The following is a 13,339-nucleotide window of genomic DNA, read 5'->3' as shown; positions in this document are numbered from 1 at the left end:
CTGTGAAGCGGTCGCTTTGGATCCTCTGGTAGTTAAACGTGTTTGGTTTTGTCTTCTTTGTCTTTCTTTTCATGCACCATTACAATGTAAAATTTCCACTCACAGTTAGAAGATGGTAACACAGGAGCAACAAAGGAAGGCTAAACAGACACAGATGGAGGCTTTCAAAGCCAGTTGTATGGAAACCCTGGGAAGATGAAAACGAATTAAAGTAGGTGGCGTTTCGTAATCTGCCGTACATTTTCCCAGTTCCGAAAAAGATCTGAAGCAGCCTTGAGGAAAAGCCCCACAGTGCACCATAACACACGGGGCTAGCAGCCAAGAAAGGAGCAGGGCAAGCGCTGAACGCTGGGCGCTAAAGGCCGTTGGCATCTCCCCAGGTCGGGACCGTCTGTGGGGTGACCACGCCGGGGGCGGCGCGCTGGGCCCGGGTGGCCGATCCTACGGGCTGGCGTCCCTCGTGCCCTCGGCCCCGGGCCGGGCCCACACCGCGGAGCCCGGCGCGCAGGGGGAAGGAGTTTCCGGCGGACCCGCCTCCCAGGCGCTTCCTGTTCTGCTCGCCGCACCGCCTCCTGCAGTGTCCCGGGACGGCGCTGGGCCCCCCGCAGCCCCGGGAGGTGCCCCGCCGTGCCACCTGCACCATGCAGTCCCGCCTCCTGCTCCTCCGGGTCCCGGGCGGCCTGGGGGATGTGGCCTCGCGGCGCGTGCGGCTGCTCCTGCGGCAGCTGGTGAGAGGCAGGCCGGGCGGGGACCGGCAGCGGCTGGAGGTCAGACTGATGCACACCGCGGGGACCGACTCAGGTAACTGGGCCCGCCGCCTTCGCTGCTGCTGCTACTACCGCCGCCGCCACCTCCCCTCGCTGCTGTGTGACGTGGGGCAAAGCGCTGGCGCCCCCTGGGCTCCACTCTGAAACCTGAGGGGTCCGGACTAAAGTCTCTGATGTCTATGAACACTGCTTTCTTCTCCCACTGGAGGTTTTGCTACAAGAATCCTAACTTAGACTGGAGGACACTCAGAGGTTTATGCAGCAGCCTTTGGGGGCTGCTGAAACCGCACCTGACCTTGATCTTTTACTCCCAAGGGCTCAGTAGCCGGGTTTTGTGTCATGAGCCAAGTAGGGCTTGTGATGGCATAGACACGTGTACATTCTTGCTGGAGAACCTGTGTCCATGGACTTTCCCAAGTTTTTCAGGAGACTCGGTTTCAAGCGTTCTTAGGACTGAAAGGCATAGATTTAGTTAAAAACCCTTGGCAACAGGTGGAGTGAATGAGTCCCAGAAAGGAAAAAAAAAAAAGTGCCTTGCTGATGACTACGCAGTGAAATCGCAAAACTTGCCTTTCCTCAATTATAACTTCTAGAGCATTTATTTCTTTTCCTTTCTGTTTCTCACTTTGCATCCATGTCGCAACTTACAAAAACAACAACAAAGCAACTTAAAACAAGGAAATATTTCTTTTGGATCACAGTTTCGGATGCCTCTGAATCCTTGCTATGGCCTGTACTGAGGCAGGAAGTCATGGTGGTGATGGTCTAGCTGAGCGAAGCCGCTTTCTCAGGGAGACAGGCATCAGCGTTAAAATCTAGTTTTCAAAGACAGGTTCCGGTTTGTGTGACTAGGCCCCAACTCCGTGTTTGTATCATTTCCACATAATGTCACCTCGTCAACTTCGAGTCCATGGATGGACCGATCTGTTGATTAGATCAGAGCCCCAATCTCTCAGGGACTAGATCCACCAGTTTGTGAATCCATGAGGTTTTGGAGTTACACTATATGTGCAAATGATAATTCGCTCTTCTGTCCAAAAACGCAGAGGTCAAGTGGAAGCCTGACATAATCTGGCAGGTTTGGAGTTGAGCAGTTTTGAGTGGAATTCAGTTTTGTACCCTCTAGCTATCAGAGCCGTGAGTAAGCAGATAGAACATTCAGTTGAAAAGAAGTTTTTTAAAAAATGAAAATTGTTCTCTGTTTGGAATACTATACTACATGCTGGTTGTAAAAATCTGACAGACACGTACTGGTATGGACTTGGAAAGTCTGTTGCAATTGGTAGTAGAGGGTAGCTGTAAATGTCCTCAGGTTTGTGTGTTGTCCAGTGAAGTACAGGTGCTTCACATGTGAGGCACCGGACACGCTGTGGGCAGCATTCCAACTTCTTAGGCCCGGTGGGTGACTCTGGCAGGCCCGGCCATAAGAAGTACATTGTGCTAACATGATTTTTCTTGCTATATATAACAAGGATTGTAACACTGAACTGTGGGAAAACCAAGTTGTGAGTTCACCAGAGAAAAAGTAAGAGCCCTTATGACAAAATGAAAGGCAAACTCTTACCTATCCAGATGCCGAGGTGAAGGCTTTCAAGGTTAGAGGGGGCACATTTGGAATCAAGAGGCCACACACAGACAAATGTGAAAACACAGAAAACAGCAGCCTCTGATGGAGTAGTGTTGAGCTTGGAAAGATTCTCAGCTGTACTCCAACATGTGACCAGACTCGCCGTGCCCTCTGCTTGTAAATTGCCATTGCTTCTAGCACTGTGAGAAAAGAACCACAAAGTTCACACAGAACAGATTCACCTGCACTGTATGCCCATTTGTCTTGTCTGCATGTTCCTTTGGTGCTTGTCACCACTTTGTACCTAACAAGCATTCAGTGGCCTACTAGGTTAAAGTTCATGGAGAGTGTTTTTGTAAGAGGTTGCAATTGCTTTGCTGGTTTTCAAAATAGTACCTTAAGCCTAAGACGAAGGAAAAGAAAAGGTCATGTTAGAAAGTGGATGTTGGACAAGGTGGCACACTCCTTTACTCCCAGCACTCCTGAGACAAGTGGTCTACGTAATAGTTCCTGCACAGCCGGCCCTACACAGAGACATCCAGTCTCCAAAAAGCCCAAACCAAACCAAAATCAAAACAAAACAAAACACACCAAACAAATTCACAAGCTCTCAAGCCTTTTATCCTTTTCTATCCGATGGTGTGGAATCTACAACTTGTAAATTCTTTATCGTTTTATGCTTTAGTTATTGGTTGTGATATCTCTTGGTTTTAAAGGCCAATCGTCACTCAACAAGGAGGTTGTTTAGTTCACTGAGCGGTCACACAGATCACTGTGACACCATCACAGATGGGGCCACCAAGCTGGTTCAGTAGGACTGAATGTTGCAAAGAGATGAGCTTGGAAACAACTCTATAAATCATATCATTTCCCACTTTCCTCTGCCACCATTTACTATTATATAGCTTTCACTGCTTTTCCCTTACCATGTCTGTGTATGAAATAGATCTGTTTATAGAAACACTAAAATGTTTCTGCATGAGTCATTTTTCACTTAGAAAATTGAAAAATACAAATTCTGTAAAACAGTCCTTCCATCACATTAATAACCATCAACTTTTTGGTATTGATTCTGTCAGATTATATATATCTCAGGAACACACAGGTAATGACTTATAATTTATCATCATATCCATATGAGTATTAACATAATATTGCCCTATATGATCACTTAAGTTAGCCATTAAGTTTAGATATTTACCCCTATAATTTATTTTACCAGTTTCTCATTCTAGGACATATAAAGTGTCTATTTCAAATACTTTTATATAAAAGCAGTGAAAAAGATATTCATTCCTGTTGTTTTGTGACTTCAAGATTGTGTCCTTGGGCCATAATAGGATTAGTCATGTGACTTTGGGGAAGAACAATTCAGAACTCTGTTTTCAACTGAAAACAAGTGTTATGGTTTAGTCTTACCTGTGTATTTACTAGATACTATATCTTGTGGAATTCATTGTCTACTTTGACCTATAAAGAGTATTTTTGACTCAGAATCTTCTGGTTCAGTTGTGAATTAAATAATTTAGCAGTAAGATCCAGAACAGTTGTAACCTTATAAATCATTAGGAAGATTCATCTCAGGAGCACACAGACTTAAGATGGACATAATTAATACCTTCAAGTTTTTGCTTTGTTTTTCTTTTCTTTCTTTCTTTTTTTCTTTTTTGTTTGTTTTCGAGATGGGTTTCTCTGTATTGTTTTGGAGGCTGTCCTGGCACTCGCTCTTGTAGACCAGGCTGGCCTCAAACTTACTGAGATCTGCTTGCCACTCCCTCTTGAGTGCTAGGATTAAAGGCCTGCGCCACCAATGCCTGGTTTTGCTTTGTTTTACGAGACAGGTTTTTTTTGTTTTTGTTTTTTTGTTTTGTATAGTAGACTAGTAGACTTGATTGTCCTAGAACTTGCTTTGTACACCAGGCTGGCCTTGAACTTACAGAGATCTTCCTGTCCCTGCCTCCTGAGTGCTGGGTTCAAAGGTGTGTGCCACCACTGACTGGTGACACCTTTAGTTATTATTTTTTTTAAATCTGCTCTATGTTTTGTATACTTCCTGAAAAATGCTGTGGGCTGGGGATATAGTGATAAGTGCTTGCCTAGCATGTGCAAGGTCCTAGATTCAGTCTGCAGTACAAAAACAACAAAAAGCAAAAATGATGTCACTAAACCATTGGTTTTTAGCCTGATGTGATTTTCCTTACCGTGGGGACCTTGGCAATACCTAAGATGAGCCAAGAGAGAGGGATGCTGTTGGCATCAGTGGGTTCAGGCTGCTTCTGCTACAAGCACAAGATAACATCTCAAAATAAGAAATTACCCAGTCCAAAATGTCAGTAGTGTCACTGTTGAGAACCCTGAACCGAGCCAACTTGTCCATGTTGCTGCTAAAATGAGAAACAATTTAAGTTTAATAGAGCTGGCAGCTCAAAGCTGAAGAGACTCAGAGAGATGCTGACAGTGTGGGCAAGCAGCAAACAGACCACACAAGTCAGGTGTGGGAACAGCTTGGTCACAGCGCAGCATTTGCTTTTTCTGAGCCTGGTCTGATCATTGACAGCTGGTGAGTGCGTGTAACTAAGCTACTGTGACTGGCTCAGACTCGCTCGTTACAAAAGCCAAGTAGGATGGGTTTTCATTAGTGTAGGACTCAAAGTACAAAGGTATCCTCAGTCTGAGTTGACTTTAACATTACAATCACATCCTGAGGAAGGCTCACAGAACTGCATGCCAAGTGTGGTAAAAGTTAGCGGGCTCATCAATAGAATCCATGGTCTCAAAGTACTATGTGTACATTTGAAAAGGGCTCCCAGAGAGTTACTTGAACTATTATGTATACTGAAGTTTTGAGCTTGGTGAAGATACTGAAATATCTAGGCAGGATATCCATTTTTTTTCAGGGATTAGCAAACAATTAAAATTATCTGTTATAGCAACATTTTATTATTTAGTTTTGAGACGGGGTCTCTCCTGGCTGTACTGGAGCCCCCTATGTAGACCAGGGTGGCCTTGAACTCCAGAGAAGCTCCTGACTTCTGAGTGCTGTATAGCAACATTTTAAGGAAACACATGTGTTCAAGCACACATAATCCCATACTCACCCACCCACACACAATAAAAGGAAGAGTTAAAAGTAATTCTATCAAAGCTGGGTGTGTTGGTGTTTGCCTTTAATCCCAGCACTTAGGAGACAGAGGCAGAGGTAGAGGCAGATGAATAATGGAATTCAAGGTTAGCCTGGCTACATAGTTCCAGGACAGCCAGGGTTATGTGTAGAGACCCTGTCTCAAATAACAACAAAAGGAAATTATCAGTTTAAAATAAGACTGACAGCTGTTCATTGTAAAGTTTCATATTGATTAAACATTGAAGAAAAGAATAAACAGTTTATGGAATTGGCTGGTGTTAATAGGCCAGAGTCATGGAGGATAGAATTGAGGAAATTCTAGAGAGGAAAAAATGTGGCAGATCAAATTTTCCCTTTAATATTTAATGTAAAGGAAAAAGAAAAGTGTGCTATCTAAAGATCAGGTAACCTTTTGCTTTAATCGATTTGCTTTGAAATCAACTTATTGATGAACATTTGTGAGTGATTGTATTATTTTTATTTGATGTTTGTTTTCAGTAAATGTTCTTAGGGATAAAGTGGTCTCTCTTCGTCCCTGAGTGTCTCTTGTCTGTAAAATAACATTGTTATGCTTGCTGGGCCTGCCTTTGCCTTACAGGGTCAATCAATAGCCTTTTGGTGTTAAGGGGAAGCAGTGTACGCTGAAAAGTATGTTAGCTGGTTTGCATCAAAGGGTGCCCCATTTCTTCTGGCCAGACTGGATACCTGGTGTTCAAACACTGTCTTTATGGCTTCCATGCTCTCTGCCTTTTACAGTTCTCAATCACTGGACTCGGTTCTCTGTATTCGTTTCAGTGTCTGGTAGGCTAGTGATATACTTACCAGACCTTAGAATTGCACTGTTTTGTTTTTTATTTGTTTGTTGTGAGACAAGGTCTCATTATGTAGCCTTGTCTGACCTAGAATTCATAGATATATGTAGAGTGTAGCCTTCCCGCCAGCCTGGTTCCAGAGCCGCATCAGTCCCACGTGAACACACAGGAGGCTATATTAATTATGAAGCTGTTGGCTGTTTGCTTGGTTTCTTACTGGCTATCTCTGACTTAAGTATTTACCTCATAATTATTAATCTAAGTATTTCTCTTACTGGAGAAAGGGTCCGGACCTCTTACTTCTATGGCGGCTACATGATGACTCCCTGTGTTTCTCTTTCCCAGAATAATCCTTGACTCCTAGTCCCACCTATCTTGCTTCCCTATTGGCCAACAGTGCTTTATTGACATATACACAGGACTTCCCCATCAGATATCTGCCTTCCAAGCCCTGGGATTAAAGGTGTGTATCACAGTGCCAGACCTGTATTGTCCCTGAATTTCACAATATTAAAGAAAAAGCATCTTTCCCTGCCACCACTGACAAAATTTCTGAGCTCTCTATAGCAAGTCTTCAGGCACTCATCTTTGAAGCAGTCATTATGGCCTGAGGATGGGGTATTCTGGCTATTCTGGTGGGGTGTAGGGTGAAGGTCAGGGTCAAGGTCTCTTTTGGAGACAGGATTTTTGATGTCAAAGAATGGGTAAAGAATCCAGGACATTTAGACACAGCAGCTGTCCCCTGGAATGAGTTGTCTCTAAAGGGATTTGTACACGATTAATTACTGTGTATAAGGTACTTTATTATCTAAACGTAATTTTTTCTTATACGCCTTTGAGAAATCCCTTTAAATAAAAAAATTCTCAGAAATAAAATTACAACTTCCTACTTTAAATATTTTCTAAATTTTTCATTTGGAAGCTTTTAACTCTTATGGATTCTTTTTAATTAAAAATTTCAAGCATATTTGTTACATGTCTTAATAAGACATGTGATAATTGACTATAAGTATCTGTGACAGTTTTGTACAATATATGAATTTGACTTATATGTGTTTTTTGCATTATTTGTTATGTAAGTGCAATTAAATACTCAGCAACATTGTATTAGTATTTTTTTCAATTTTTAAAACTTTTTATTTTCATTTTACATTCTAACCACAGTTCTCCCTCCCACGCTTCCTCCTACTCTCCCTCACATCCCCACTAGCTCACCCCCAGTCCACTCCTCCTCGCGGGTAAGGGTTCCCAAGAGTAGCCAACATAGTCTGGCACAATAGGTTGGGACAGTGCCTGCTTTCCCATGCTTTAAGGCTGAGCATGGCTTCCCACCATAGGGGATGGGCTCTAACAAGCTGACTCCTGTACCAGATTTGTAATGTGGTCCTATTGCCAGGGGCCCTTCTAATAGACCAAGCTTCACAACTGTTTCCTACATATGGAGGGACTAGTTTGGTCCCCTGGAGTCTCCACAGTTGTAGGTCTAGAGTTCATAAGTTTCTACGAGCTTGGTTCAGCCGTGTCTGTAGATTTCTCCATCATGATCTTGACCTCCCTGCTCATATGTCCCCTCCCCTCTCCCTTACCTGGATTCCTGGAACTCGGCCTGGTTCTTGGTTGTGGGTCTTCGTGTGTGGTTCCATTGATTATTGGATGATGGCTCTCTGATGATAGTTGGGGTTCATCAATCTGATTACAGGGGTAGGCTAGTTCAGCCATCCTCCCTACTATTGCTAGGAGTCTTAGCTGGAGTCCTCCTTGTGGATTCTTGGGAGTTACCCTAGCACCAGGTTTCTCCTAAGCCCATAGCGGCTCTCTCCATTGAGACGTCTTTTTCATCCCTCTTCCACTGCATCCCTCCCCACCCAGGCCATCTCCTTCCCTCTTGTTCTCACTCCCTCCCCTCCCCTTATTACCTCTCCCTTCCCTCAGTTTGCCCTGTAGATCTCATCTTATTTCCCTTCCCAGGGTGATCCATGTGTCCCTCTTTGGGTCCTCATTGTTACCTAGCTTCTCTGGAGCTGTGAATTTTAGTCTGGTTATCCTTTGCTTTATATATAATATCCACTAATGAGTGAATACATACCATGTTTGTCTTTCTGGGTCTGAGTTACCTCACTCAGGATTTTCTTTTTCCTAGTTCCATTCATTTGCTTCAAAATTTCATGAGGTCATTGTTTTTTACAGCTGAGTAGTACTTCATTGTGAAAATGTACCAAATTTTTCTTATCCATTCTTCTTTTGAGGGACATCTAGGTTGTTTCCAGGTTCTGGCTATTATGAACAATGCTGCTATGAACATTGTTGAGCCGATGTTCTTGTGGTATGATTGAGTGTCCTTTGGGTAAATGACCAAGAGTGGATTTGCTGGGTCTTGAGGTAGATTGATTCCCAATTTTCTTAGAAACTGCCATACTGATTTCCAAAATGGCTGTACAAGTTTGCACTCCCACCAGCAGTGGAAGAGTGTTTCCCTGACTCCACATCCTCTCCAACATAAGCTGTCCTCAGTACTTTTGCTCTTAGTCATTCTGTCAGGTGTAATATGGTATTTCAGAGTCATTATGATTTGCATCTCCCTGATGCCTAAGGCTATTGAGGCCTTAAATGCCTTTTGTCCATTTGAGATTCTTTTGGTGAGAATTCTCTGCTTAGCTCTGTACCCCATTTTTCAATTGGGTTATTTTGTATTTTGATGTCTAGTTCCTTGAATTCTTTATAAATTTTGGAGATCAGCCCTCTGTCAGTTGTGGGGTGGGTGAAGATCTTTTACCATTCTATAGGCTGACATTTTGTCCTATTTACCGTGCCCTTTGCCTTACAGAAGCTTCTCAGTTTCAGGAGGTCCCATTTATTGATTGTTGCTTTCAGTGTTTGTGCTACTGGTGTTATATTTAGGAAGTGGATGTTTGAATGGGCTCATTCTGATTATTTTAATTACTCTAGCAGTTGTCACTGAATATCCTATATTTTAAGCACCCTCCCGATTTCTTTTTCTTTTTCTTTTTTTCTTTTTTTTTTTTGCGTCAGGGTCTTGCACCATCTAGGCTAGCTTCAAGCTTGGTATGTTGCCAAGGATGCCCTTGAACTTTGGATCCTTCTGCCGCCCTTCTCAGCTGTGCAGGGATTAGAATGTATGCCACCATGCCTACACCCAACCCCTGTCTCTCTTTATTTCTTTACAGGGTCTTATGTAGCCCTGACTGGCCTCACACTCACTATGCAGACCAGGCTGGCCTCAGACTCACTGGGCACTGACCACCTCTGGCTGCTGGGATTAAAGGTGTGGATCACCACACCTGGCTTTCTTTTTAATTACTTGATTTTTTTGAGGAATAATCTTGAGTGTTGCCTTGAGCAGCTGGGATTTGTGGCACTCTTCTAGGACTACATTCGTGAATGACTGCATCCTACTTTAAAATTCTTAATTTAGAATTAACGAAAAAGGCTGACCTCAAGAGAAGCCTGCCTTGATTTCTTCTGCATAAAGTTTGTTACACATTGAGTTTTTCATTCCCCTTTAAACCATCTCACTTAAATAAATCTGTTATAAATGGTGTGACTTAGGAGCGTGTCTATAAATAGTATGTATTCAAAAGATGCAGAAATTACTATCCAGGGCTTAAAAACAATATCTCAGAAGATAGTAGTTAGTTTAAAACTAATCATTTGCTCACTTGTCAAACATTTGTTGAATATTTAGAGTTTGGAATACTGTATTTGGCACAGGATATAGTGATGATTAAAACATTCACCCTCCAACAAGAAAAGCCCTCTTGGAAACTAAACAGTAGTCTTCAAGTCTTCAAATGTTTTTCTCATCTACTAAAAGGATTTGCAAATATGTGTGTGTTTTATATTTTTATTTTTTTACCTGAAAGTTTTCCTGATTGGTACAAATGGTAGCAAAGGCTGTTATAGGTGGGTTGTGATGAATTAACCAGAACTTGTAGAATAATAGATGTTTATTTGGGGAAAGAACTTCCAAGGAAAACAAGTGATTGACTGTTGCAGCATTCCTGCTCCAAGGATGCAGTCACTTCCTCCTTATGCTCTCCGCAGCCTAAAGGACCTTCTGAGCCTGATCCTTTCCCTTTAACTGGTCAGGTCCACGCCTGTAATCACACCATGAAGGCGTGGTCACTGCTATAGGTGCAGAGGTGAATATATAGCTACAGGCTGTTATTTCTAGATGCTGTAGACACTGACATTTAAGATGAGTTTTGTTTCGTAGTCTTTTGAACAGGTGTGTTAGTGGAGGTAGATTTCCCCAGTGATTTGTTTGCCACTGTCTGTGTTTGGAAAGACTAGAAGCTCTTGGCCATCAGATGCCCCTTTGTCCTTTCCTTGAGTTTGAATTTCAGCTTTATTTATTTTATATGTAATGATTGTATCTGAGTATGCTTTTTTCTCTTAGAAGCTTTATTTTCATATTACTTTTCTGCATCAAAAAATCTGAATGTTCCATTAAACATTTCTGTTGGTATAGTACATATTTGTTCAACATGGCATCAGTGTTACAAAATTTGATAACTCTTTGGAAAGATACCTTTTAATGATGAACTATTCTCTCAGCTACATATTACCTAATATTAATTAACATACAAATACGACTATTAGTCCCCAGTTGAATGTTAATTATTGTTAGAATAAGCAATTCTGATTTAGCAGTACCATTCAGGTCTTTCCAGACTTTGTAAATTACATGTCAGTTGTGGTGATATATTGTTTATGATCTAATAAAGCTTGCCTGGAGATCAGAATGCAAAACTAGCCACAGCCATAGAAGCAGAGCAGGAAGGAACTCTCTGTGAGTTCAAGTCCACCCAGGGCTACATGAGAGTAAAACAGAGTCTAAAAGAGAAACAGAGCCCACATCTTTAATCCCAGCACTAGAGAGAATATAAGGAGCTTAGGGCAGGCTCAGGCAGCAGTCTGAGAATTGGTGGAGAGCAGTGCAGTCTGGAATGCAATCTGAGGTTCAGTGGATTGCCCCTTTGGTCTGAGCATTGGCAGAGGTAAGAGCTCTCTGGTGGCTTGGCTCCTTTGCTTTTCTGATCTTCAGCTTAAACCACAGTATCTGGCTCTGGGTTTATATTATTCATGTTACAATATGTTGAACTATATTAGTTGGCAACTTGCTTACGGCCTTATTCAACTTTGTTGGTAACAGACATAGAGCTGGTCGATTTTATCAACTCGACACAAACTGGAGTCACTGGAGAAGAGGCAACCTCAATTGAGGAATTGCCTTCATCAGATTGGTCTGTGGTGTATTTTTTTGATTAGTGATTGTGGGATGGCCCAGCCCATTGTGAGTGGCACCTAGGCTGGTGGTCCAGTGCTGTGTAAAGAAGCAGGCTAAAAATCAAAACAACTCTGAGATTCTATTTTACACCAATTAGAATGGCTAAGATAAAAAACACTGATGAAAGCTTATGCTGCAGAGGATGTGGAGAAAGGGAAACACCCCTTCATTGCTGGTGGGAGTACAAACTTGTACAGCTGTTGTGGAAATCAGTATGGTGATTTCTCAGAAAATTAGGGATCAACTTACCTCAAGACCCTGCGTTACCACTTTTGGGCATATACCCAAAGGAGGCACATTCATACCACAACTATGTTCACAGCAACATTATTTGTAATAACCAGATCTTGGAAACAACCTAGATGCCCCTCTACTGAAGAATGGATAAAGAAAATGTGGTATTGGTAGGGGGTATGGGAGGGTGGGAGGGAGAGGGAACTGGAATTGGTATGTAAAATAAGATTGTTTTTAATCCAAATAAAAATTAAAGAAAAAATGTGGTACACTTATAAAATGGATTACTACTTAGCAGTAAGAAACAATGACATCCTAAAATTTGCAGGCAAATGGACAGAACTAAGAAAAAACATCCTGAGTGAGGTAACCCTGACCTAGGAAGACAAAAAATACCCAACCTACAATCCACAACTCCCGAGAACTTCCAGAAACAGATGGAAGCAGATGCAGAAATCTACAATTAACAACAGGCCAAGCTTCTGGAGTATAATTGAAGTGAGGGAGGAGTGATAATTTGAACAAAGGAGTCAAGACCATGTTGGGGAAACCCACAGAATCAGCTGACCTGAGCTAGTGAGAGATCACTGACTCTGGTCTGACAAATGGGGAACCTGCATAAGACTGAACTAGACTCCCTTACTATAGGTGACAATGGTGTGACTGGGACAATATAAGAGGCCACTGGCAATGGGCCCAAGATCTAACACTAATGCACAGACTGACTTAGTGGAGTATAATGTGTACTCTTCCCACCAGCCGCCTAGGTCCTGTTGCCTCTTAGCCCCCAAATAACACACGGGACACTGTATTAATTATGAAGATGTTGGCCATTTTCTATGGTTTCTTAATGGCTAGCTCTGACTTAATTATTAACCCATAATTACTAATATATATTTCTATAAGGACTTATCTTTCCAAGGACGGCATCCTGACCCATCCTTTCTTCCCTGGAATCACATGGCGACCACTCTCTTCACGATATTTTCCAGAATCCTCCTAGACTCCTAGTCCCACCTATCTTGCTTCCCTATTGGCCAACAGTGCTTTATTTACATATACACAGAAGGACTCCCCCCATCAGTGGAGCCTCTATATGGAGAGATACCTTGCCCAGCCTAGACACAGGGGTGTGGGGGTGGAGAGGTGCCTTGGTCCTGCCTCAAGGAGATGATGGGACAGACTTAGTAGACTTCCTAGGGGAGGCCTTACCCTCTTTGAGGAGCAGATGGGAGGTTGGTTGGGGGCAGTAGGGGGAACGGGAGGAGAGGAGGGAAGGGGAACTGGGATTAGTAATGTAAAATGTAAATTAATAAAAAATGGTTTTAAAAAAGAAGCAGGCTAAGCAAGCCAGTAAGCTGTGTTTCTTAATGACCTTGTGCCTTAATTCCTGCCTCAGGTTCCTACTTGAATTACTGCCTGAGCTTACCTCAATGACAGGCTCAAACCTGTGAGGTGTATAAACCCTTTTCTCCCAGTTCCTCTGGTCATGGTATTTGTTACAGCAATAGAAAGTGAACTAGGACA

The 13,339-nt window shown here is 42.6% G+C and overlaps 1 protein-coding gene across 2 annotated transcripts in view; it reads left to right on the top strand.

The window, feature by feature from the left end:
* The first annotated feature begins 317 nt into the window (after positions 1-317).
* Positions 318-13,339, top strand: part of Vwa8 (von Willebrand factor A domain containing 8) — a 347,144-nt gene continuing 334,122 nt past the window's right edge. The window contains exon 1 of one of the 2 annotated variants that reach the window (XM_040756796.1): positions 318-801. In XM_040756796.1, coding sequence (XP_040612730.1) covers positions 642-801 — 160 coding nt within the window. In that variant the 5' untranslated portion in view covers positions 318-641. The remainder of the gene's footprint in view (positions 802-13,339) is intronic. The other variant, XM_040756735.1, reaches the window with a different exon arrangement.

The sequence above is a fragment of the Mesocricetus auratus genome, unplaced genomic scaffold (genome assembly GCF_017639785.1).
Source record: "Mesocricetus auratus isolate SY011 unplaced genomic scaffold, BCM_Maur_2.0 Super-Scaffold_2245, whole genome shotgun sequence".
NCBI classification, from domain to species: domain Eukaryota; kingdom Metazoa; phylum Chordata; class Mammalia; order Rodentia; family Cricetidae; genus Mesocricetus; species Mesocricetus auratus.
Note: the sequence above shows the minus strand (reverse complement) of the source record. Positions and strands in the feature narration are given on the sequence as shown.